Here is a 26,676-nt window from a genome sequence, read left to right on the forward strand (position 1 = left end):
ATCGCTGCCAACCCAAGACACAGGCAGCTGGTCTGTCCTTACAGAGCGGCTGGGAACAGATTCACCAGCCATGTAGTCTAAGTAGCTAGTAACATTTCAAATGCAAAAGAAAAAGTTGGAGAAAGACATATTAGAAGTGCTCTTACTTTTTTTGTGCACATGTTCTTTCCTTTCTTGGCCCCTGATTTTAGAAGGACTAAAATTTTCCAACCCCAATATTGGCTAATGTTAATTCTCTTGCAGATTTGCCAGATGCCAAATCAACATTCATCTAGAGGAGTTAAGAGGAGGCAGACTTTTGTTAACGTATTCTTCTTAAAACAGTTAATATTGCCTTTTTTTTTTTTTTTTTTTTTTCCCTCCCCAGGACTTAAAGAAGTTTTGCTCTGGGGACAACTAATACAGAATTTAAATAACTTGGTCAGAGCCATTCTCCAAGTTAAAATATCTTGACTTGCAAGTTTGGCTTGGCAAGTGTTTATAGAAATGCCTTTTCCAGAGATGCAAAAGAAATGCTAAGCTTTCCTATTTTAAATAAATATTGTTAAATGGGACACAATCGTTGTAATACGGTGAAGTCGATGATATGGAAAAAATTTTGCCTTCTGTTTGCATTAGGGGTATGTTAAAGTGTTTACTCTGCTCATATGCCTGGAGTTACCAGCTGGCAAAATTTGAAAAGGGTCGTTGTTAGCCAACATGAGCATTTCTGGAAATCAGACTTGCGTTTGAAACCATAAGCCACAGATTTTGCTCGGTTACAACCAAAGGCAGAATTGGCCCCTTGACTTGGGAAGCACCCAAGCTACATGTCAAATAAATAGCGATAAGTGTATGATTGTTTGCTTTTTAATGTCTCTAGCATCTTAAAAAGAAAAAATATCATCAGAAGTAAATGTAACTACTAGTGAAAGCTAGTTCTTAAATTGGACTAGCCTAGGAGCAAATATATTTCATTTTCATTCCAAACAGAGAGACCATCAAGCCATCAATCTTCAGTACAAAAAGCATGAACAAGTTTTGGCAGTGTCCAGGGCATAAATTAAAGTGACTTGCGAAATCATATTTCTATTATTTAAATATCCAGCTAATGTTTTTCTTGGCTTGTACCATTTCCAGTTCAGGATTAATCAGTTACTGTGTTCTTACACGGTTTGTGGTAGACTTCTGCTCTCTTGCACACATATTTACCTAGGAGTCAGATAGGCTAAGGACGAGGGCAGGAGTTATGGGGCACCAGAAACTGATCGAAACAGATTTTTTTCCCCTGCTTTTAATTTAATTTGGGTATATTTCCTTCCAGCTCAGAAAATAGCTCTCTGATCAATTGGATATTATCCAGTGCCTTTTCATGTGCACTAGAAGTTCCTGGGGATTCAGTGCCAATACCATAAGAAATTTATCAGGGTTATTTTTTATTTCCTGGGATTAGATGACAGGACTTCAGAAAAGAATGGGGTAACATTTAATGTCTTTGGCCAGGGACCAGCATTAAAGGTTAACATTTCTATCATTTCAGTGTATGGGGTTGTATTTGAGGGCAGCGTTAGAAGGTTTCCCTAAACTATTGCTCTAAACTACAAAACGGAGATTATAGCATGAATGTCCAAGGTTTATATGAGAAAAAAATCCCTAAAGTAAATATTAAAATGCAGTGCATGTATTTTGGGAGCAATAGGTCAGGAAGGAAAGAGATTTTCCCAAATGCAAACTAGCCTGATAGTAAACAGACAAGTTGTCAAATGTTGAAAGGACAGTGATACTATAAGGCAAGTTTAGGGAAGTTGAGTGATGCAATTATGAAGATGATAGGTTGAATATTGGTAAATCACTTTTTCTGACAGAAAAAAAAACTTTCAAATTACTGTAACATAGTAGGTTGTAGAAAGCTCTTTTCCTGAGAAGTTTCAAAAAAAAAAAAATGGAAAAAAACTGCCAGTATAGCAAGTCTGTATTCCAGGAGAGGTGACCAGCACAAATACACACCTCCTGTGTCTCAACGCACCTGCGTCTAGAATTCATCAGCTGCATCAGGAAGGATCTCAGGTTTGTTGGGATTGAACCAAGCCTCAAAATTAATTGATTCCCCAAATTTTGGGTTAGCTCCTCATGTCTGGAAGCAGATTCAAAATGAATGCATACTTAAGCTCTTCTGCCACTCTCTGAGCAAGGGAGGTGAGGGTCAGCTGCAATCTAGAAGCTGTATATCCCTGCAGCCAAGCTAATAATTTCTACTGTGAGACAGGATGTAATACCACATAATGCTTATGTCTGGCTTGGGCAAAGCCAGCTTACGTTCATCTGCATACAGCTCTTTAGACGTGCACTGTGTGCTTGAGCAGATCTGGAAACAGATCAATAGCTTTGTAGAAGTGACGCAGCCAGACTGAGACAGAGAGATTACAGTTCACTTCTGGTTCTCTGGTTTAAACTCAGTTGACAGCAGTATTTACTGAAGGATTCAGTAAACTTTCCATTTGGGCTACCCAAGGGGATATATGAAGCAAGTTTTATCTTGCAGCAATTCTAAACAGAGGGATGTTCATATCACAAGCCATCTCCCAGGGTCAAATGACCGAGAATCAAAGAACTGGGTAGGCACAGAAACAGCTTTCATCTCTGCCATCAGGAGGATGGAGGCCAGTTCAAATGGCAGCACAGAAAATGTACCTGAAGCCATCAGGGCTTTACCTATTCCAAGGATGTTTCAAAGCCATGTTAGGATCTCTGTCAATTATTGCAACATTTGTGTCAGCAGGCATCTTTAAAAAGCACTAACTCATCACTGAAAATGGCAAATATGCAGTGTTTGCATAAGCTCTGTATTTTTAATTTACCATTTTTGCTCTTTTTGAAGTTAAATGCTTTATCTCCCACCTGAATCTCCATAAGCCAGTGTGCTGTGATGCCTATGTAAATGTGGAAAAACTGTAATTCTCCTTCTCTGTCTAGCTGGTCTCCCCAGCTGTTGCTGGAAGGCGCAGGGTGGGATGCCTGTTCGTTTCCTACAGAGGAGCTCCTCGGCCCCACACTTGCTCTCTGACCACTCAGCCAGCCTACAAGCTGACCAGGTGGCCAAAAGCTGCCCTCCCTAGCATGTAGGATGCTGCATGCCCCAGCACAGCCAGTGGCTCGGTATAATTTTTAGCTGACTAATAGTTTGACTCTGGGTTATGTGAGGACTGCGGGCTCTGTCCTTGTACTCATTAGGAAAATAGCTGTGGTGGTTCAAGTTCCTTCTCCCTGAGCTGTCAAGTGCCACTTGGCTGCTGGAGCGGCTCTGTCCCCAGCACAGGGTGACAGGAAGGAAAGCTCAGTCCTCGGAGCTTGCAGCACAAGCCTGTCCACCCTTTGCTGCAAGCAACAGTGATGTTGATACACACACCCATAGCTGCCTCTTTTAGGGCTAGGCAAGATTTGCCAGCAGTCACCTGATGGCCAAAAATGTGCATCCAGGTGCACGCAGCCAGGCTCTCTGAGCCTGAACAGCCCAGGCAACCTGTGTCCCTGGCTGCTCCCCAGCGCTGGTCTTTCAAACTCATGCAGGCTTGCCGATGGGCAGGGAACAAATATCTCCTTCAAAACCAGGCTGTTTCCGAGCTTACTCAGGAGACCAAAGGATGAAAAGGAGGGCAAAAACTGTCAGTATTGTCCCAAGTGTCCAAAGCCCCTCCTGCCCCTTTCTTGCTGCACAGTGCAGCTTGAGTGTAAGGAAAAGAATCTGTGAAAGTCACCGGTCCAGGATCAAAAAACTGCTGAGAAATTATGCTGATGACACTGCTCTTTTTTCACTTGCCATTTGGGAACAAACTTGACATTTCTGCCTATCTGAAGCTCTTGTAGTACATGCAGTTGAATACGCTTTAGGTAGTAGCCACAGAGCACTGCTTTTCCTGGCACATGGCGCATTCACTTTGCGTTTGATAGGAAGTACTTAGCATTTAAAGACCTGCTCACTAGAGCTAGTGAAGAGAACATGTTTAACTCATTATGAAATGAATGCTGAGTGCAGCAGAGCGTATCCAAGCGTAGCCTTAGTCATCTCACAAAGGTTTTCAAGACATAATAGTCTTCACAGCAATTCTATTGATACTTCATTTTTATAGGATTAGAGTGCATTTCTTATGTCTCCCAGGGCTTTCATTTTGCTATACAGCTCCTCTGTGCCTTCTAACTTACTGATGTGATTACCAACAGTACAAAAGATTTATCATCTTTTCTTATTTCTAGAACTCTCTACACGCCATTAGTACACGTTTAGAATATTTCCATCCTGCATGGCTGTAAGAACATAAATAGAAAAAGAATGGAAACTTGTTTTTCCTTTTGAGTGCTAGGCAGCAGGCTGCATTTCCTGGAGAAAAAAAAAAAAAAAAACAGGAGCAGCAATTGTAAAGAGTAGATTTGAGCTACCTTTTCTAATCCCTGATTCTCTCCACTCTAAAGACTGGGGTGCTTTGAGTTATCGCACTGTCCATGCATTTCGTGTGGGCCATCTGATATATGTTAGACCCAACTCCTCTGCACTGGGGTAATTTTTCTCTAAAGCTGTTACCCCCAGATATCACCACAGTAGCAGAAGATGGATGAAGTAAGAAAGGACCAGACTGTGAATTATAGCAGTTCCTTATAATTCATTCATTACAGTATTATTTTTTTTGTAGTGAAATGTAGTATGTTGCTTTGGATGGATATCTCCCCCTTACTTTATACCTTTCCTTCTCTTTTCTGTTAGCAATTTGCAAATATACAAGAACTTTTTAACTATTCTTCATTGCTGGAATTATAAAACTGGTTGACTGTTTTATATTCACCTGCAGTTGTGAGAAGTTTGCAATATTTCTTTGTAAATATAAAGTGAGTTTGCAGAAGATCTTCCATGGAGGAAATTCTGCTATGCAATTAATGTCTGTTTTCTGGCCGTATTTTAAGGAGAGAGGGTGGTGCCATATTTGTTGTTTATCCATAATTCTCTTCCTCCACAGCATGGAAGGGTCCATTGTGCGCCTGCCAGAGATAGTCTCCTTGAAGAAGAAATACAAAGCCTACCTCTACTTGGACGAAGCTCACAGCATCGGTGCAGTGGGAGCAACAGGACGAGGAGTTGTGGAGTACTTCGGTATGAGTCCTGATGATGTTGACGTACTAATGGGAACGTTCACAAAGAGCTTTGGTGCAGCTGGAGGATACATAGCTGGCAAAAAGGTAAAAGAAAACACACATTTAACATCAAGGGGAGGAAAAGTACCTTCTTATTGTGTGATATATTTTATTATCTTTTCATATAGACTGCTTTACAGAAGCACAATTCTAAAGATAGTACCACTTTTGTCTGGGTCCCAAATGCACATCAAACAGTCAGACTTTCTTATTTTTGTCTCATGTTCGTATTATGTAATTTGCTTGGGCAGGGTATTTCCGTGCCACCCTGATGATTGTTGTTTGTCTTGGAAATGTTTAGACACTTTGTGGTTGGCTAAATATACTTCACTACATTAATTTGCATGCAGACTGCTTGTTACTTTATTTCACATTTGTAAACAGCATGTGGAGCAATATTGAGAGATTAAAGCCACAGTTTCATCCACTGATAATAAAATTCCTGAACAGTTGTGGATTGTCATAGTTGCATTTTTTTAGGAGGATGGTGAAAGAGGGTTTACTGAGGGCCTTTTGCAATAGTAAAATCTGTGTCCTCAATTGCTCTGTTTACATTAACAAAATAACAAAACAATTTTCTTGTCAACAACAGATGTCGACGAAAAGTAGAGCTGAGCTTGTTTTAACTAGGAGTGTAGGAGAAGAGAAAGTATAATCAGTGCCATTGTGAAATGTCATCATTTTTGTTGCTTAGCAGAGATATGAAGTGGTTGTTGATTGTTTACTCTCTTCATACTCCATGAATGTATTTCTTAAGTAGATTGCTAAATGAGTAGGAAGCCTTTTTAGACAGTCCATATGGATGCTGTCAGGATAGTAATAATAAGGGTAGCACTTGAGTAGAACAAAATGGATATAAGAAAATACATAGTGTATATTTTTCACCATCTTCAGGGGGGAGTTCATCTTAACACAGACTATCATAAAACATAAGGAATCGACTTTGTTTTGTTTGCTTCCTGAATTTGTATCTGAAAATTCAGCTTTTATGAAGGACAATATGGCTAACATAGCTAGAAATGAGGGGAAGCCAAGACCTGTGAAAAAAAAGGTCTTATTGTATAACCCTAGGAAGTTTTCTTAAATGAAAGTGGTCGCTCTTCTCATGCCTGTGTTTATCACTAAGCTTTGCCTCAGGCTTCTGGGCCTTGGTGGCAGCTTCTCACCTGCATTCATTTCTGCCACCAGAATCTCACTGTGGCATTTTTTGCTGTGTCAGTAAGAGCACAGATGCCTTCTCAGCTATTTGGTTAAACCTTTAGGATTACAATTGCAATGGAGCAATGCATAATGTATACGAAGTTAGCTAAATCTTTTTCCCTAGCACTGGAGTTACAGCATAGACTCATACATGGTGTTTTTTGTTTGGATGGTTGGTTTTTGGTAATAATTTGTACCATTGTCTTTTTTTTTCCTTTTTTTAATCAAAGGCCATTTCCAAGCAGGCATCACCCCTTTCTCACTAAAATGCATTTAGCTTTTAGTGTGGTGACAGTTTCTCTGCAATTTGCACTATGAAATAGGAGTTGTCATAGCAATGATAGTCCTAAGCAAGTTCTGAATTCCTCCCCTATCCCTGCATTCAGGAGAGTTGCTGGTGCTTTAGATATGCCTACAGTACAGCAATGCTTTTGCTGAGACCACAGATTGTGCTCTTGCTTATACAAGGAAATGTTAAAGCGCCTATACTGACTATAACGTGACAGAACCTGCCACACTGATGGAAAGCTTCAGTTCTAAGAAATGTATATGCTAATAGACAAATATAGATCCCAGTAAGGTTGCTTTTCCTGAGTTAGGTCTTGGGGCAGAGCAACTCTGCTGTTGTCATGTAGGTTTTACTTCATTCCCGCTCAGAGATGGACTGAGAGGTATTTTAAATGCAGCTGGTTGTTTGTTGGTCTTTAAATGATTTTGGCTCCTTTATAATAAGTTTCAGCACATAAACAGTGTTCTGTTCCAGAGCTTTGTTTCAGCTGTAATTGCCCCACTTAAATTGTAAAGTACTTGCACCTGCCTGATATTTCTTCAGGCTGCGTATTAACAGTAGCAGCCAAGAAAGTAAACCAATAACTGGTGAAACCTCTTTCTTTTGCATGTTCTCACTCTGCAGTAGTTAAGAGGGAGATCTGCTATTTGGGCACCTCAAAGCTCATTCATACTTTGTTTTGCTTGTGTAAGGACCTTGTGGACTTTTTACGAACTCATTCTCACAGTGCTGTGTACGCCACATCTATGTGTCCACCTGTGGCAGAGCAAATCATCAGGGCAATGAAATGTCTCATGGGACTAGACGGAACGACACAAGGTAAGCCACCCTCTTTAACTTGCATGTATTTCAATTACAACCAGTGCATCTGCTGTGTACAGGTGCACACAAAAGGTCATCCAACAGCAAACTGGTACGGTAATGTAATCCAAAGGGAATCATTCTACTGTACAATTAATACCCAGATCATCACATTTCCAAGTGCTATCAACTGTACTTTTTCTACACTTATTCACGTGCAGCAGAGGTGGAAATATTCCTGAATTCTGACACCAAGCTACCACCCATAGTCACCAGTCCCCTCTGATTTGCAGCAGCAACTTGGAAAAGTACATAAATTGCCCTTTGAATAGATTGTCTGACATTGAAGGAGGTGTTTAGAAGGACTTACGTTCATGAATGGGCAAGGTGCTGCCTGTTCAGCTTCTTTCTAGGTGTGAACCTTCAAAACTGCAAGCATCCCAAGCTTGGCACAGAATTTTAACATGGGTATTGTACATTAAATACCGGTATGAGAAGATGATTATGATAGTTCTCACTTTATTCAGGCATTAGGTATAGTGTCCTGAAACTAGTTTTGAAGACTGTTTTGTCCCTCACCCAAAAAAATGGGTTAAGTCCTACCTCACAGAAAAGCTGTTGTTTTTGTTGTTTTGTTTTTGTTTTTTTGAATTTATATAGTTTTTGTTAGGCATGCCTGTGGGTCACTTCATTGCGTAACATATAGATGAAGACACAGATTTTGCTCTGAATTGTAGTGTCTTTTATACTGGTCCAGCAGCACTGTGTTGTTTTTTCTTACCTTGCGTAGGACTAACAGAGTCATTCTGTGTTAGACCTCCCTGATATGTTCTGCTGGGAGTAAGGTGGGAATGAAAAGGAAAAAGGATGCGTAAGAGGGTGTAAGACCACGTGATGCTGCTCTGCACTATTCTCTTGCAGTGGCCGAGAGTGGTTTTAAGCCATGATAGACACAAGACTATTGAGATGTTTATCACAGCCTTACACTGAGGCCAGAATTTCTGAGACTTCCGTGTAGAAAAGGAGGGATAGAGAATCCAGTCCCAGTGCCAAATTCTGCTGAGTCCAGCAACAAAGTGCAGCCAAACTCCAGTGCAATATGTAGACAACGAGGAAATGATGCTTTTGTCATTTCGACAGAGAAGTCAGGTTGGAAACTGTTGTTACACTCTGCGGGTTGAAAGGTCAAGGTTATGTATGCTGATGTCTACATCCTGTTGGTTCTAAGAGACCATGTCTGACGTTTCTTCTACCTTGGGGATTGTGTGTGCAGCCTGTCTTGCTGTGCTACTCCCTGCACTTGCTATAGGAAATGCTTGCCGTCAGAGGGCAGCCTTACACTGAGCCTTCCCATCAGCTACATGCTTAGGGCTCTCTTAGACGCCGCGTGTAAAATATTAAACATGCAGAGCATTACCAAACCTTCAAAGCCTCTTACAAATGACCTTCAGCTAGCGTGATTCTGCATGCAGTTCAGTGCAGGCTAATAGAAGAACTTGGTTCAATACAGCCTTTTAAGCCGTGCGTGTCTGACTCTCTCAGGGCTAAAGAGGTCGCAGTGTTTTCTCTTTTAGAAACAGTATTCTTTAATAACATAATGTTTTTATTTGTGCACAAACAAAGTCTCCTACAAATGCTTTATTAAATAAATTAGTGTTCTATCAGTTCTTTAAAATTTGTCTGGTAATATGAAATGCAAATGAATAGAAGAACAAATTAATAAATCATATATCACAACTTAGAGTATTACACAAAGGCTAGCAAACTGACTATGATGTCTGAAAATGCTTCTTGTCCTTCTGAGCCAGACTCATTATTTTAGACTATTGGTTTTTCTTTCATGTGGGCCTTCCTTCATTAGGCTGTCTTGCTGACTAAAAAAAAAAAAAAAAAAAAAGCAACACCAAAACACAGGAAAAAAATGTTGTGCTGGACCACACTACAGTGCTGCTTTGGCATACAGAAAGATGAAGACGAAGAGAGGAAGAGAAGAGAGAAAGCTATCTTCTTAGATAGTTTTGTTTCCAAGGACAATGGTGGTCTTGACTGAGTTCTTCTGGTCTGCTGTTATGGAAAATGGTGAATTCTGTGTGTGAGTTGTCCTCGTAAGAGCATGAGCCATGTAGCACAGACACCTGGTAGTGAAGTTTCAAGTGAACCAGAATTACCACAGGGTGATAATGAATCCTCTGTGGAAATGATCGGTAAAGGGAGTTTATTTTGCAGTTTATTTCAGATGGCATTCTCTCCCAAAGGACAATTGGCGGAATCCTTCATAAGGACATCTGCCCTGATGGCCTGTCCTCCACAGGTCATTCCTGTAGGGGAGGGAGTCTTGCAGAAAATACGGACAAAGTTTTGGAAAAGAATGAAAATACAGTTTGCTAAAAAGTTACGTGTTATCTAGAGGGTGCTTCTTGAAAAGAGTTTGAAGTAAAAGGATGAAAAATATGTTAACCCAGCTTGTTCTTGTATGTGAACTTCATGACTGGCTCCTTCATAGGTAAATAGAAAATCAAGGGAAGGAAGATTGATTTGGTCTTTTAAGTTGCTGTTCTGAAAAGTCTTTATTCTGTATTTTCTATTATTTCACACAGTCTTCTCTTATTTTCCCAGATATCATGCTTTTACATTCTCTTGCATTTTCTGACAGTTATTCTCCACAGATCTGTTAAGCAGCTGATTTATGAAAGAGTAGGGTAGTTGAAATTATATAGTGGATAATGCCAGAGGCCAGAAATGCAGAGATAATGTTTGTGCTTTATCCCGGTGTGTATCCGAATGATTGCTCTCCTGTGTTTTCTTCCTTTATTTTCAATTATTAAGAATATGGTTGTTTGGAAAGTCAATCATGGCATACATTTCCAAGACAGGATCAGCATATTGGATGCATGACTACAGAATATGAATAGACATATATGTACACAAGGGATACAGCTTAATTACAAAGATGGTAAGGTTTAACACTTAAAAAAAAAAAATCAAACCTAAACTGTTTAGCTGGAAATTATCCACAACAAGTATGTTTCAGGCTGTACTTTTCTCGCAGAAATAAAAAAAAGACTGTCATTCCTCAGAACAAGTCTATATATACGTATGGGCTTTTGATGACGATAAAAAAAATAATAATAAAAAAATCACTTCTTTCCCTGACGAGCTTTGGTTTCTTCAGGCTTTGGGATGAAGATTTGGATTATGATCGCCAAGATTAGTATTTTCACCATGTTTTTGAAATACCTTCTGAGTCTTGTGATGTTATGAGTGTATATATTTATATATATATATATGCTTGAAATGAACGGTGAAAAACTTGAAGATCCACCAAGTGAAGGAGTATCTTGCAGCTCACTGCCAGAAGGCCTGAACTACACATCCCCCATCTGGGACCTGGGCAGGAGACTGGGGCCCTGAGCACCTGCATCCATCCTGCACTGTCAAGCATTTAGGGAGGTGAGGCAGAAAGATTAAAGAGAAAAGAGACTCTGGCAAGCAATGGAGACACCACAAGGAATAGAAAACAAGTGGTTAGGAAGGATGGAGACGGACCAAAATGAGATGCTGAGAAGATGAGCTACAGAGGCTGCGAGCAAAATGGGCCTGGTGTGGAGAAGGAGAGGAACAGGGTCTGCAAATGGGTCTGCAAGCAACTACAGCAAGCACACCACTCTCCAAACTAGTTGAGACAGATACTCCTCCATCTTCTCTGGTCAGCAAACTGCTGTGGAAGTATGCTAGCAAAATGTGTGCTTACCTTCCTTTGCAGCAGGAGATTCCAGTTTATCTGGGGAAGGTCTCATTTTAAAGCTTTGTACTGACATAACTAAAAAGGTAAAGAGAAGACCTGGTATTTCCCAAAGCAATCATCTGTAAATGTAGAATATGTCCCACATCAGTATTCGTGATGACAGTGAAACATTAATGTCATGGTAATGTGATCTGTATCTCTTACCATTTAGTCATCTTAAATTCAGTAAAAGAGATTGGGAGGTTGCTGCAGAGACCATAACCAGGTATTACCATTTCATTATTTTCCTGTTTTCTGCTGTGCCTTGAGAAAATGAAGTGCAAGAAATGTTGAATCAGGAGAAGGCAGTAGTTCCCTTAAAACTGATAGGAACAGTTGTTCCTGCCTGGCAGGTGGATTGGGGCCAGTATGACTAAGTCCTTTGTTTCTTGAGTGACTTTTAGCAGAAGAGTCAGAGAACAACAACAAAAATTGGAAATATATTTCCATTTTCATGTAAAATCATATTTTTAGTAGAGTACAAGTACTGGCATTTTTCAATGTCATGTTTTACAGGACTCTCTGATAATCAGCAACTGGTAGAACAAGACATTTATTCTTGGTAGTGTAATGTCATAGCTATTATCATAGCTGCTACAATAGAGTTGTTCAAAAGTGTATGAACTCCTGGCAGCTGTGTTTCCTTTAGTAATGTCATAAGGCAGCAAGTTCCACAGCTCAGTTCATGCAGTCTATAAAAAAAAAAAAAATCCCTCTTAAAGCTTTGTGGCCTTTTCATCTCAAATGTGTCTCTCCTCATTTATTAGGAGATATGGGAAGCAGAAGTTCCCATGGCAGTTACTCTTTATAATTCATAATATAGATACTCTCTATATGTTCTCCTTGTGGCTTCTTGTTACACCACTGGAGATACCTCAGGAAGCTCAGCAGCTGCCTTAGTGGTTTTATCCCCACAATGAGACTGTGGTTGACTCAGAGAGCTTGGACCCTGTGCAAATGTTCATGTGCACTTACTTGCGTGCAACACAGCCTCTCCAGCTGTGACCTGGGACCCTTTTTTTCCCCCTTCTGCCTGAGAATACCAAAAGCATATTTTTACACTTAAATTTGATAGGTAAAAAATAGAACCACTAAGCAGACAGAGTTAAAACTGGTAGGAAATGTAAAGCAAATTTCTTGATGGGTAATAATAAATTATAGTGACATAAAAAGCAAATTATAGCATTTCTGAAGGCTTTTTTTTTTTCTATTTAATGCATAGCAAACAATAATTCACCAAAAGCCATAGGCAGTTTCATATGTTTTTTATGGGACACTGCAAAATTTAAAGCCATATCCTCAGGTATCTGCTGTCCTCATTGTGTTAAAAGCTAATTCCTGAGTTTGTTTAGACAGAAAGCGTTCCTTTAACATGTTAAAGTGCTTTGCCATTTGTGCTGATTGGTTTATCTTCTTGTAGCTACTAGTTTTCATTTTTGTTTGTAGCAGCCTGTGAGTTCTCACTTTTGAGCACATTCAGATTGCAAGAAGCTGCAGAATGCTGTTTTCTGTTTTGGCTTGGCATTAAAAGGATCTGCTTTTAAAAGGTTCCTTTTTAAAACATTTCCGTCTGCCTTAGATTTTTGTATAACTGGAGGACCAGCTTCTTAAAATGCTCAGTTTTCAACATTTTCCACTGCTATCGGTGCTTAGCAATCTTTTGAAAACATTACCGTTGCATCTCGGGGTCCTCTGTAAACTGAAAAACCTTAGTTTAACCATCACTGTAGTCTGGCACAAGCCAGCGCTGCTACTGAGAAGGGCAGTCTTGGCTTTTCTCCCCCTGCCTTGCCCCTTATTAGTGCCCCTTTTCCATACTAGCATTAGTGTTCGTGCAGCCATGCGATGAACTGAATCAGGGAACTGATCTAGCTGAAAAATAACTGAAGTCCCCACGAATGGTGAGCCTACAGCCAAACCATTTCCCCGAGCCAGTTGACCATATGGCTGGATGAATCCTAGTGCCAGGACTTGAACAGCTTGGAGTCAAGGGGAACGATCCCTTTCTCAGCAAATTAAATTTGTGCCAGACTCAACTGATCATGAAACTATAGCAGTAAGCTTTAATGCTGCAGGCTACCTAGCGATAGACCCCTTGAACCTGCTCAAAACAGCTTGCAGAATCAGTCCCTCTAAAGTGTGGCTTTTTACTGTTCCCTCTCAAATTCTCCTTCTGCTGCTTCATTCTAAGATGATTGCTTCTCTGGGGTCTTCATCAAGCAGAATGCTTGAACCATGGCTTAATTTTAAGTAAGTTAATATTCCCAATAAGCATGTGCCTACATTTAGAGCATTTAAGAAGCTTTATTCCCTGCTTGCTCAGCGCTGGCTCCATGGCTAAGGCTCCCAGTCATTATGACGGTGAAGATGCTAATGATGATAATATGTTGTCGTGATTGTTACTTGTCTGAGCTGAACATCACAGATGTTCTCCCAGCAGTGAATGATGAAACAGAGTTAAATTCTGCCACCTTTACTTGAAATGAGTGAGACGTGCTATTCCAGAGGAGCCACCTGCCATGTGAACCACCTCCTAAAGGAAGCCAGATTTATCTGTGGAGGGTCAGTTGATCTGCACAAGCAGGGGCTTTGGAGTAATAGTGTCTGCAGTGGGATTTGCAAGAGCTCTGAGGATTGACTGAATCCTGCCTCATTTGAAGTCACTTTTTCCATAGTCAAAGTTAAACCAGTGCCGAGTCCTTTACCAGATCCTGTCTGTGGATAAGTCTCCCTGTGTTCATAAATAAGCTTTAACTGCAGGCAGAGCAAGGATGTGACCAGACTGCGAGCTTTTCTTCACACCCTGCCATGCAATCTATCTGATGACTAGCAGCCTATCCCCCAGTAAAGAAAGCCACACCATCCCCAGGGGCAGCAACACACCAGTCTCCTTTTAAGAGTGTCTTTGCTGCTGAGCATGAGAATCCCTCCCATTCCTGATGCTGCTTGCCACTGCCTGAGGACTCCAGCATTGTTATCAGCCTGAGGAGCAGGAAGGAGAGAAGTGCCTTTTCTAACAGCATTCAGGTCATTGGCATTTCAGAAACACCTAATGTGATACAGATGGAGCACGTTGTGCACTGGCTGGCTTTCAGTGGAGGGACTGATGTGCTTTGTGATTAATCACCTCTGCTGGGAGTAAATAAGGCTCAGCCAAGGCTGGCTGCTCTGTCCCTGCTTTTGTGCAGGACACCAAGTGCTGACACTGTATATCTGAATACAGATAAGGTGCTGGGTAGGCACGGTTGACTCATTTGAGAAATAAGGCAAAAATGACAGTATATGTACAATTTCTCCCTTTTCTGCTTCAGTTGAAATTGCCACTTTTTCTTCCTGTAGTCTGATCTGGAAAGTGTTTTGCAGCAGTTCACAGTTAAAATTGGACTGACTAAATAAGTCCTTAAGGGCTTATTTAGCAGTTGAATTAAGTTGAAATTACTAGGTTTATAGTTGGCATTAGACTGGAGAAGAAAATGTCTTCACTACTCCCCATTTCATAGCAAAGTTATTTTTTTATAAAGATTTTTTTTATCTGAGAACATATTTCCTTTAGGCACCCCAGTTTTATAGCATTCTATTTGTGATTTAATGCACATGGAGGTACATGTGTGTTACTCTTATAATGGAACTGGGGGGGGCATAGGGGGGAGGAAGAAAAAAATCTGTCCATCTGCAACAGTTTAGTGGGGAAGAGCTATTGTTTTCCAAATTTATTTTTTTTTCAGCCTATGAAAGTTTGCTTTTTACTATCTAGTTTTTAGTCAAGGAGGGCAGGGAGCAGAGTTCTGCATCCAAGGAACACAGATTGAAGAGACGCTCTGACACCGGTATGTAGAAGTTTGATTGTGTAACTAATTATCTAGAAAGGCCCAATGAAACAACAGCTGGAGATGATTAAAGCAGGTGGATTTGTATCTTGAAGAGTCCACCATGTGCCAAGGAAAAGCGTGGTGTGGGATTATCTTTCCTGGAATGAGTTCAGGAAAAACAGCTCTCCTTCAATTAAAATACACCTGAGATCTTGATATGAAAGGCTACAGGTTGCTTATTCCTGTTTTCAATATACTGAGTCAGAATTTCCAAAGTTAGAAGCCTACAGGAAGAGTTCAAAGGTAGAGTGTTTGTGCAAGAACTGAACGCAGCCAGCTTCTCCGCTTATTAAAATCTTGCAGGAGCGAAAAGCAGACGTCTCTGGAAGAGGAAAACAAACTTTTGTTTCAGAGAGCTGATAGCTTTACTACCTCTTTTGCTGCCAGGATAAGGTCCTCGGCTGGCATAAATAGCAAAGCTCTGTTGAAGCGCGTGGAGCTGTGCCAGGTAACACCCGCCTGCAATCAGGCCCTCGGGCTTGTAGTCAGGATGCCTTCCTGCTGTCAGACTTTAGAGCAGCTCCTCACTGACAGCAGGTCTGTAGCCATCGCCCGGCGTGTGACCAAGCATCCACCGAGCCTGCTACTCCAAGTGGCTCTCTTAAAACATCTGCTGCTTCAAACAAATTATGAGCAAGCCATCCATCTTTTATCATTTCTTTCTCTCTTGCCATCTCTTTGTGTTTTTTCCCTTAAACTAAACCATATTAATTGTGAGCTGTAAAGCCTTCTAAAAGCTTGCAGAAATTAATGAGCTAGAACTGACAATATGCAATAATGTGTGTCAAATAAAAATATAATCAGTGTTTTTCCCAGAATTGCCAACACCTTAGAACTTTGCAATAAAACAAATATTTTTAAAGCAGTGGAACAAATGTAGTTTCTGAATTTGCCAGCACAGTTGCACTGTCCAGGTAAATAGTCCTGCATTTCAGTACAATCCCAATAAACTGGCTATGTTATCACTGTATGTTCCAAGTAGCACGAAGGTAACTTGTGAAGTTAGGAGTCCTTTATCCTTCAGTTTTCCCTATTCATGTCCCTGTTTAATTCAGCTAATAAGAAGATGTAGAGCTCTTAATAAGGTTGTGCTCAACCTCAGCTGTGAAATCTGAAGCATTAGTGGTCTTCATTTTAGTTAGCTAAGGGACAGTTTTCCCTGCCCAGGCTTCCTATTTTCTTTGAACATATACTCTGTAGTGGTTCAGTTGTTATAGGGAATATAACTACCTGGCCATCCTACATGCTGTGCTATATGCTATTTGCATAGACTGTGGAGTCTGAAAATCCTGAAGAATTTTGCAAACTAAGAAGTTTTGAACAAATATATTTACTATCTAAGGCTCTGATCCTGTAATTAGTGCTGCACAGGCAAATTCTTGCCCTAAAATAGATGCAGTTATATTGTTTTAGCTCTGACACTGCGAATTTTTGCTCATAAAAGGAGGAGGTTAGCAAGAAGACTATAAGACTCAAGATCACAGCCTCAAGAATCAAAGAAAATAGCTTTTAAATACAATGCCTGTGATTAAACATACCACAGTGAAATTTGGACTCAGATCTGATTCTAAACTGAATTCCATCACTCTTACGCTGATTTAATCTGCAGTGTGGGGGAAAAATTGGGCCAATGAGACCAAAATAAACATTTTGCTCAGATCTGCCTTCTTATCTGACATTGGAGGGTCCCATAAAGGAAAGAAAAAAGCATTGGGGTACAGTTACAAACTTTCAGGTTTTTATTGCTCTTATCGGGACAGCCTAGAAGATGGCTGTGTATATGGTGTGTGTATGTGGTCTTTGACCACAAAACTTAACATGAGAAAGGAAAGTGTTGACACTTGGTAAAGAAGTAGGTTCCTCCCAGCCACCCACCCACAAGTACAGTGTGTGTAGCAATAGTCTCCTAATGTGCTTTTTCTCCCTCCAGATATATGTGAATGCTCTGATCTTTTATTTGGCTCTTTAATGCATCTCTGCAAGTGACATTACTATTTTGGGCTGTTTCTGAAACATTGAAGTGGCTCTTTTGCATCAAAGTTGGCTTTCTTCGAATGAATTCCATGGGGGTTTTCAAAGGGGAATCCGTCCCATCACAAACTGGTTAAGGTTACGGATTCAGCAGGGTAGAATTGGAAAAGGAGGGAGGTGTTCGACACTTGGGGGGCTTGCCTGAAATTCCTCTTTCAGCTCTAATGTTTCTTTTGCTTTGGAATCTAAGTTCCTGGTACCTAAAACAAGGAGAGACAAAATGACCAACTGTAGGCCGTGCGCATATGGTTTGATAAATACCGAACCGCCTGGAATCTTGCATGGCTGACACTTTGTTTCCAGCTTTGTGGTAAACAGCTGAATAGAAAGGAGAAGGCGGCAAGTATTAAACTGCATCCGCCAAGAACATCTGCATTTATGAAAACTTTCCCTAATTGAAAATCTAGTAGTTTCAAATGCTGGAGGCTGGGAGTTTGGAAACTAGCTTAGGGGCTGCTAAGATAGCGAGAAGCAGCGGTGATTTCGAGCCCCCAGTCGAGGTCACTCCTGCACCCACCTCCCTGTAATTTGGGCACTCAGGAGGTGCTAATAAAGTCTTTATGAGAACTCTCTCTCCTCAGACACGTTATTCTGTAGTTCTTCTCTAACCCCTTTACTTAGCCATTCTCCCCTACCCCCATCTCTTCTCCTCCTCCTTAATATTTCCTCCTGGTTCTTTGAGATCTACTACACCAAAAATATTTTTGGAAATACCACAGACTATTGTTTTTATTAGTGACTGGAAAGCTTTGTAGTAGGATGCTTTTGTGTTTCATTTGTTTTCCTTGCTCTGGCGCAGCTGTTTTTGTTTTAGCAGCATTAGAGAGATGGTTAAACTATTTGTGGCCTTTTCTAACCCAGCGGATCTCTTCCACTGAAAGTTTTAAGCTGAATGACTGAAACTGTAACTAACAGGTTGTCTGTGTGGGCAGTTCGTGCATAAAGTTACAAATGCACCAGTTTTATGAGATCTTTTAATTTGTTCAGCAAAACACTGATCACTGTGAAGCAAGTCCCAGTTTCCCTATAAATTTCCCAGCCAGAACATCGACAGAACCTTGACTCGGGAAGATACAGAACAGATGAAGCAGTAGATCTTGTTGAAACCTACATGCACTCAGAAATGATTAGTGGAGAAGAAGTTTCTGTAGGTGTGGTGACTTCTACCTGTGCCAAGAGGGAATAGGAAGAAAAGCCACGGCAGTAGCTCTGGCAGAATGTGGTCGGAGGACGGATCTGCCAAAGATGGTACATTGCAGACGTAAATGCCTAACTGGCTGTTGTGATTATAAAGAGGAAGATGGGACATCAGCAAATAGGCACACAGTCAGAGAATGATGACAGCAGAAAGTAGTAAATGAAGAATGAAGTGAACAAAAAGCAAAGGAAAAAGGAAATGGACAGTGAAAACAAAGTACGTCTGCACAAAGGCAACTTAAAAGCAAAGGGAAAGAGAGGAAATAAGTTGTACTGGGGACTTCAGTGCTCATGTCTGGTGACATGATCAAAGTGATAGTGAAAGGATGGGCTGATGAACAGGAGAAACAAAATACAAGGATGTAGCTGAGATGTTGTCCCACTAAATCCCGCTCCTACCATGCGTTCTCACCACCTCTGCTGGGCAGGTGCAAGGACCTGCACAGTGATAACGCTTAGAGAATTAATCTGCTTGACAGCGGTGTGGTTCCTTCTGGTCGGGTCAGGCACGTGAAGGACCTGGCTTGATTCATTGTGTGGCTGCATGAACCCAGGACTGGTGCTGGGGGGGCACTGGGATGCAGCAGCGTGTGGGTACCGAGTAGGTGGCACCATCCAGGTAGGTGGTAGGTACAGCATTAGAAATGCAGTGCCATCAGCCAGCTGATGAAATATGCAGGTAGAGTAAGGAAAGGGCATGCTCTAGCCCCTGTCTGCAGTAATGATGAGTGTGGCTCTTCTCTTTTGTATGCAATGGGTAGGGAGGTAACTGTCCTTGTCAGAAATCACCTCCTTAGTGACACTGCAAAAGAAACGGCTGAGCTGACTTTTCAAGCGCACTTTTCTCTGCTGGTTTTGGCCTTATTTTTTCTTCACTAAAAATACTAGTTTTCAGCTCTCCTGTTGGTTTTGCTGGGAGATACATCTCTGGATTAGTGACTGAGTGAGGCCAGGAACAATGCAGGGTACAAAATTTGTGTCTGAAAGACTTGAATGACTTAAGTTTGTTGTCAGATTGTGATACTGAGGAAGTAACAGTAAAATAAGAGGACACAGGAACTGAACAGCTGATTTTTAGACTCTGTGTCCTTTTAAGAACTAACAAGAAAACTCGTACAAGAAATGTTAAGGTACTCTGTAACTTAAGTTTGTGTCTGGGTAGGTTCTCTTGTTCCCCTTCTTTTTCATTCCCAGTTTTCCAGCCTACAATTGCACTAGCTGCTTAAAAGGAGGAAGGTAAGGCTTAGTGCTCTGTTTAAAAACACATACATAAATAAACAAGTGTGAAAACATCTTAGAAACTAGAGACCTGTTGTATGTTTTTCTAATGCATTTGTGCAAATAAGGGCCAAAATACAATGTTTCTTTTTCAGGTCATATTTAACTCTTTTCTACGCTTTGCCTGTCTTTTCCTATTTTTTTTTTCTTCTCCCCAGTTGAGGGTCCTCCTTGACATAGCAATACGTACAGTCATAACTGCATAGAATTCCACAACTTACCTAATCCGTAAATGCTTGCATGTAGCCAAAAGTAGTCCTATGGATGTAAGTGGATGAGTTATTTGATGTAAGTGACAAAATGTATAGGAGGAATATTCAGTGTGCACCTCTAGGATATGGAGAAAGGAGTAGGAAGCATCACATGGGATTGCCACACTTTCCATCTCAGCATTCCTCATTTACTTTGAAAAAGAAAATGAGAAAAAATTGTCCTTGAGCTTACTGTAGGAAGTCATTCAGAATGAAAAATCAGGAGAACTAAGCAAGGGATTACACATGTAGATGCATGTTATTATAACTGGAGTTATGCTGAATATTGACAACACACTATAGAATATCAGGCTTTGTGTAATAAGAGTTTATTGAATGCTTTTCATCTGCCTGAAAAACTGAGGGAAAAGGAAGTATCAGTTTGAGCTGATCCAAAACTCAGTGTTTTCTACTTTTAGTTTTATTAAGTTTATTTTTTTATATTTATTTATTTATTTTATTATTATTTATTTTTATTTATTTATTTAAGTTTTATTATGGCAAAAAAAAGAAGTGTGTGCACAGAACTGGCTAAGGTATAAGAGTAACCCTGCAGAATGTCATTAATGAGAAAATATATAGATAAAGTGACATATGTATCAAGGTCTCTGTAGGCATACGTTGTTTTCCCTTGTAGTGAATTGTGTTGGGAAAGTACATACTCTGTCTATATGTCCTGCATCCCTAGAGACATGTAACTGCTTCTCTATGGGTGTGTGTCATTCAGCAGGCTTTATTCAGTGCAATACAATAAAGGGAATTGTTCACAAATACATCTCCAGAAGACATGAAACAAGACTTTCTGCCAGTGGAAAGGCATCTCACAAGTATGGAAGTGTCAGCTGTCTGTCCTACAATGCCATAATAATCAATATAATTGCACTTTGTTCATTCTGTGTTTTTCTTCTGAATCAAATGGTAATATATATATTTCAGCTGAACTTTTTGAACTGTTATGGCCCTGTTTCCAGGCTGTTACTAGATTCCAGTTATGATGTTTGCACTGACTGTTCTCCTGACTGACACATTTCAGGGCTCCAAAGAGTGCGCCAGCTAGGGAAAAACACAAGATACTTCAGAAGACGACTGCACGAAATGGGCTTCATCATTTATGGCAATGATGATTCTCCTGTTGTCCCCTTACTCCTTTATATGCCTGGTAAGATAGGGTAAGTACTGAAAACACCTTGTAAGCAAAACCAACACCATTCAAATTTATTTCAAAGTTTATTTCATATGAACTGTGAAAAATGTAGTTATGTTTGGTAGATGCTTCACAAAACAAACATACTCTGTTAGGTGATTTCATCTTTAGTTACGTTCTATTTTAAATTTACCCCTAGACATAATTTTGAGTTGTTCCAGTATGCATCATCTTAAAAACTTCCTGTAACCCTCTTTATCTTGCTCTGGAGTAACACTCCTGATTACATTTTGAACTTGGATTTTTTTTTTAACTATTAATCCTTAAAAGAGACATATTGCCTTTGAAGTATGAATTGTTTTTGATGGATGCTCTTTATCTCCATCTGATACTTGAACACTTTGCACAGAGAAGTTGTTTTACCGTTCAGTACCCATCAAGCAGCACTTATGGACTGACTGAGAAATGTGTAATGTAACAGCCAAACTGTAGAGAGCCTTTGCAGGTAATTTAGGGTGGTTATGTGCTTTAGGTGTAGTACACACTATGCAAAATGTTCCTAATCAGGCAGAGTAATTGTGAGAGGAAGGAAACCATCACACAGATTGAGTCCTGTTGATGTGCTGGAACACAGCTCTCACACCTTCCAGAGGCCCAGCTTCTTCAGTGCTTAGGGACTGCTAGTGCCCACAGGTTTTGATTTGCACTCAAAACCTTTGACATAAATGAATTGGATCTCTTCTACAGTACGCTTTCTGCCATCATACTGCCAGTATTTGACACCCACTTGGCTTCATGAGCTGTTAAACAGCAAAGAATCTCAATCCCACTGGTAAAATTCTGGCTCCTATTGAATTCAATGAGACTATTACCATCCACTTCAATTGAAGACAGGATTTTACCCATTGTTTTATTATACTTGAATGTTTTCTCTTTGTGGTCAGTTTATTAGCGATAATTTACTCTTGTTTTTTTCTTCTTCTTCTTAGGGCCTTTGCAAGACGCATGTTAGAAAAAAATATCGGGGTGGTTGTGGTTGGGTTTCCAGCTACTCCTATCACAGAATCCAGGGCTCGGTTTTGTGTGTCAGCTGCACATACACGGGAGATGTTAGACACGGTAAGAACAGCAGATGTCCTGCTGAAATTAACTTCAGATGCAAAGGGGGTTGGGAGAAGCTGTGTGTCTGTTACTTTGAATCTCAATAATTCATTTTTACTTCTGTTTTTCTGGTCTTGTCACTTGATCTTTAAAGGCATTTTAGCCTTATATATTTTATTTTTAAAAACAGATTATGGGACAGTTAACTTGTTATGTTCTTCTATTTCTAATAGTGACCAAGCCTGCCACAACTAGTAAAGACCTACATGAAAAGCACAGCAAGACAAAAGTTAACTGCTAGGTCAAAACTGTCAGAGTAGGAAACCTGAAACGATATGGAAATAATTGCAAATCAGTTTTTCCATACCATTTTTCACTCTGCAATTCAAGAAACACGTGGAAATGTAAAAGTGCATGGGACAGCCTTGGGGGTACAGGTAGCAATTGCAAACAGTATTTGGAATGGTTTGAACCTAATGAGGTTTAATTGGTGCTGTCTGGCCTCTCTCAGCTCTGTATCTTTCTCTGACACCAGAAATACTGTTAAGATTATGTAGAGACTTCCAAATTAACCCTCCATTCCAACACACTCCGAAATGTGTTTAAAATAAACTCTTTGAAATTTTCCATCTCCCCTTCTTGCCAAAGAGGTTTTTGGCCTAACTTGATATACGTTCTTTCATTCTCAGAGTAAGCCGACTTAGGGGCAGGCAACACAAAGGGTTAACAGTAAATTTCAAGCATTCTTTTTCTTCTCTTTGCACAAGTATGATACTCAAATAAAAAAAAAAATCACACCTGTGAATACAGAAGGCATTTGAGTAGAAGATGGCACTTCTTTATGCAGACAAGCATCTGTGTCTGCAGAGAGCCCCTGGCTCCCATTTGCATCCTGAGATTCATATGGAACTTGATGGGGGAGCCCTGCCTGGCTGACCAGCTCCCATGCCAGTGTAGACCCCTCTCAAACAACATTGAAAAATCTGCTTTGCATGTGTGCAGTGCAAAATTCCTGCCGCTCTTAAAGGTGCAGTAGTTATTAGCAGGGCATAATACCATAAAGATAAAATTGCATAGAGCAGGGCAGAGCTATGTCCGTGTGTTGGTCATTGTCGTCTTTTACTGTTTGACAGTGTGGATTTTGGCTTATGTAACTGGTAACAGGCAATGAGGTTGATCTGAAGGTTAATCTCTTGAGGTTGCTGCTTTGCTTTGCTTCCTCACCCTCCACCCTCAACTGTCAAGTCCATTACTTTTGTAAGCTGTCACTGCATGTTCTCTTCTGCTACCGGCACATCGCTGCTTCCTGGTACGAGTGAAGGTCTGAAACACTCCCCAGCTATCATTCTTAAATGTGCTGTGCTTGTGCCTTTACTATACTAACTGTGGCATTCTTTAAATGTCCTTATACTATGGGAGAATGGAAATGCCCTGAGTTTAATTACATGCAGACGGAAAGGTTTTTTTAGGGCAAACACTTTGTGAACATTCCTAAATCCAGTGTAACAACAGGTAACAAGCACAATGAAAACTTCCCTTTGGCAAAATTTGTTTTGAATCTTGGCTTGGAACTAAGAAAAAGAAAGATCCATTTAAAGGGCAAGCTCCCAAGAATAACTTCCTTAATGACTTTGAAACTATCTCTCTGCATTAACCATTACTAAAATACTCCTTTCCGCTCACAATCAAAATTGCTGTTTTCCTTTTCAATGACAAAAGGTTGGCAGCTCTTGAGCATGGTTCAGATGCTGCAAGACACTGAGCTGCTTCTCTGTGGTCTAAAGTTCCCTGGCTACTTTTTGAATCTGTTGAGAGCTGAGGACACTGCTCAGCAAATTGCATTACAGTCCTAATGCATTATTAATTATGCCTGTGATATTAATACAAGAAAACAATGGAATGCACTAGAAATACCTTAAACTGTACAGGGTATTTATGATGACTGTGATCAGCACTGTGTGCTGAGTCCCATCCAAGAAAACATAGTGGCAACTGCAATCTTCAGGATCCATATGGAAGTGTTGAAGTATTACCTTACATATGCCTTTTTTGCAAGTAACGATAATTTTTTGTCTGGATTATTATCTCACCATGCTTCTAGAAAGTTGTTTGTTTTTTTTTAATCTGTGTTCAATTCATGTACTGACTGATAAACCATAACCTTCTGAAGGAGTAAATTCTGTTCTCACGGATGCTATTGTGCATCTATGACTGCATGAACATTTGCTATGGGAGAGTAAAAGCAAAATTTGCCCTTTCAGCTTTCTTTAACTGACGTTTTTATGAACTTGTTTTTCCTCTATAAAGTAGAAGTTAGTAGAACGTCATATCTTTTCCAGGAGAATTGACACAGTGTGGTGGTCTTACAGGTTTTGAATGCTCTGGATGAATTGGGTGATTTTCTACAACTGAAATATTCCCGGTATTCCAAGTCATCTCATCCTGAACTGTATGAAGAAACTAGGTTTGAACTTGAAGACTGAGTTTTCCACCCATGAAGAGAACATTATGATGCTATGAAAAGGGGGGAAAACCCTGAAACTAAAAAATACAAATGCATTTCTTCCCTTCTAAGGACAATTTTTGTTTCTCAGTTAATTGAAAAGAGGGGAAGCTTTGTCGTTGCATTTTATTGTATCAAATTTCTGTATTCAAGAGACTGAACTATTGATACAGATTTGCCTCCCCAGGAGATCTGTCCTTCTTGCGGTATTTTTGATGCAGAATGAATGCATCCGTTGATCAAGTTGCTAGTGTACAGCTTTTGTTATGGCCCCTTTTTATGAAGAGGCTTCAGATAGTCGTAATTGTGACTGAAATAATAAAGTTTAAAAACTGAATGGATTCCAGTGTAGTATGATGATGTAACTGAACTTCTTCAGTGAAATTGAATTCTGTCTGTTGAAGAGCATAAATCAAGCCATCGCTGTGGATTGCTACAGAGGAAAGAGCAGAAAGTGACCTCTTAACTAATCTGTCCTATCATGCCTTTCTCCGAGGACAGAAAATGTTAGAAGAAGGCAAACGCTGAGAACAAGAAAAGTAGTTTCATCAGTTGTTTCTGACAGCAGATTATGGGAAAGGGAAATGTCTCCTTCCTTCCACAGACCCTTTCTCTGCCGCTTAAATACACTGTAAGCTTCATAATGTACAAAATTTGGGGCTTAGAAATAAACAGAAATGCTTTTCTTCTAACGCATTTGACCTACAGCCTTCCACATCTTATCACAATGAAAGTTCTTCAGCAGGCCTACTCCCTTTTCATGTAGCAGTAGTAAATAATTTTAATAACCATTTAACTTTCCCGTAAAAACCTTGATCAAAACAGTCAGATACTTGCAGTTCACAAACTGCAGATGACATTTAAGGCCCCATTCTTAAGTTTCTTGAACTACTTACGGGCTTAATAAATTCACTAGCAAGTACATAATGCTGAAGCTGGTAGTTACACAAAATGTGAAGTTCAGGATGCCATAAGCAGTTCTGTCACCTGTTAAACTGAGAACTCCACCATTTCTAAATGTGCTAAGTGTGTCATCCACTTAATAACATTTCTTGAAATATTCTTGTCTGGTTTATGCATGTCGGGTTGTTTTACTTGTCTGGTTGCAGACTTTTTGAATGGTTTATTTTTCAAATAATTGATTATGTCATCTGAAGGGAAGATGTCCTTGTTCTCTTTTCCACTGCTCGAGTGACAAATGCTCAAAGACACTTGAAGGAAATGTTACAGCCTGCAGTTTCCCTGCAATGCCTGCAGCAGCATAATCATAAGCCTTATGTGGGCTGAGTAGTTTGAAGGAGATTGGAGGCTTTTTCCCTTTTTTTGCTGTGTTGAAAAGCAGCTCTACAGCTTTAAGAATAAACTCCAAACCATTCCACGCTATCAAATGTCATTGTAAACACATCAGATGAGAGATGTTTAGCTTTCTGTTGCACAGATGTACCACACTTTCATGTTCTCTTGAAAGCTATGGTGTAAACTTAACCCACAGCTGCAATATTAGATTTAAGAACAGAACAATTAAATTGCGGAGTACCAATTACACTATATTACTCCCTGCTTGTTAAAGCTGCTTTCAGGATATAACAAGGCTGATTGGTTATGAGGGCCCATTTTTTGTTGGATTTTTGTTGTTGTTGTGCAAGTTAATAAAAAGCCAGTGGTGCTATAACTTTAAGAATTGATTACAACACATTCCATAATATCAAATGTCGGCTTTAGGAAACATATATCAAGGTCTGGGGGAGGACTAAGTGGTGTCATATGATTCTTCACTCTGGTAGACGGACTTGAAAAACATTGCAGAGGTTCAAGGGAGCAGTGTTTGTGGATAAGAGCAAATTCGCTGTATAAATATTAGAATACTGAGACACAGGACAGAGAGAAATTAGGAAAGGTGAACTTTGTCTTTGAATAACCTGGCAATTTGTGATTTACAGCTTTGTTACATGCAGGGTGAGTGCACTGACTGTGAAGGAGATGGGTTGAGATATTTCTGCAACCTGTTCCTCGAGGAAAAGCACTGAACGTGATATATTGCGTTTTGATCTCTGTTGCTGAACATCTG

General features: G+C 40.1%; 1 protein-coding gene across 8 annotated transcripts in view; it reads left to right on the forward strand.

The window, feature by feature from the left end:
* Positions 1–24,945, forward strand: part of SPTLC3 (serine palmitoyltransferase long chain base subunit 3) — a 172,112-nt gene extending 147,167 nt beyond the window's left edge. For all 8 annotated transcript variants that reach the window (XM_083831466.1, XM_083831464.1, XM_083831461.1 and 5 more), the window contains 5 exons: positions 4,986–5,205; positions 7,342–7,468; positions 20,894–21,029; positions 21,994–22,123; positions 24,475–24,945. In XM_083831466.1, coding sequence (XP_083687592.1) covers positions 4,986–5,205; positions 7,342–7,468; positions 20,894–21,029; positions 21,994–22,123; positions 24,475–24,588 — 727 coding nt within the window. In that variant the 3' untranslated portion in view covers positions 24,589–24,945. The remainder of the gene's footprint in view (positions 1–4,985; positions 5,206–7,341; positions 7,469–20,893; positions 21,030–21,993; positions 22,124–24,474) is intronic.
* Positions 24,946–26,676: the final 1,731 nt, after the last annotated feature.

The sequence above is a fragment of the Anser anser genome (genome assembly GCF_964211835.1).
Source record: "Anser anser genome assembly, chromosome: 3".
Classification (NCBI taxonomy): Eukaryota; Metazoa; Chordata; class Aves; order Anseriformes; family Anatidae; genus Anser; species Anser anser.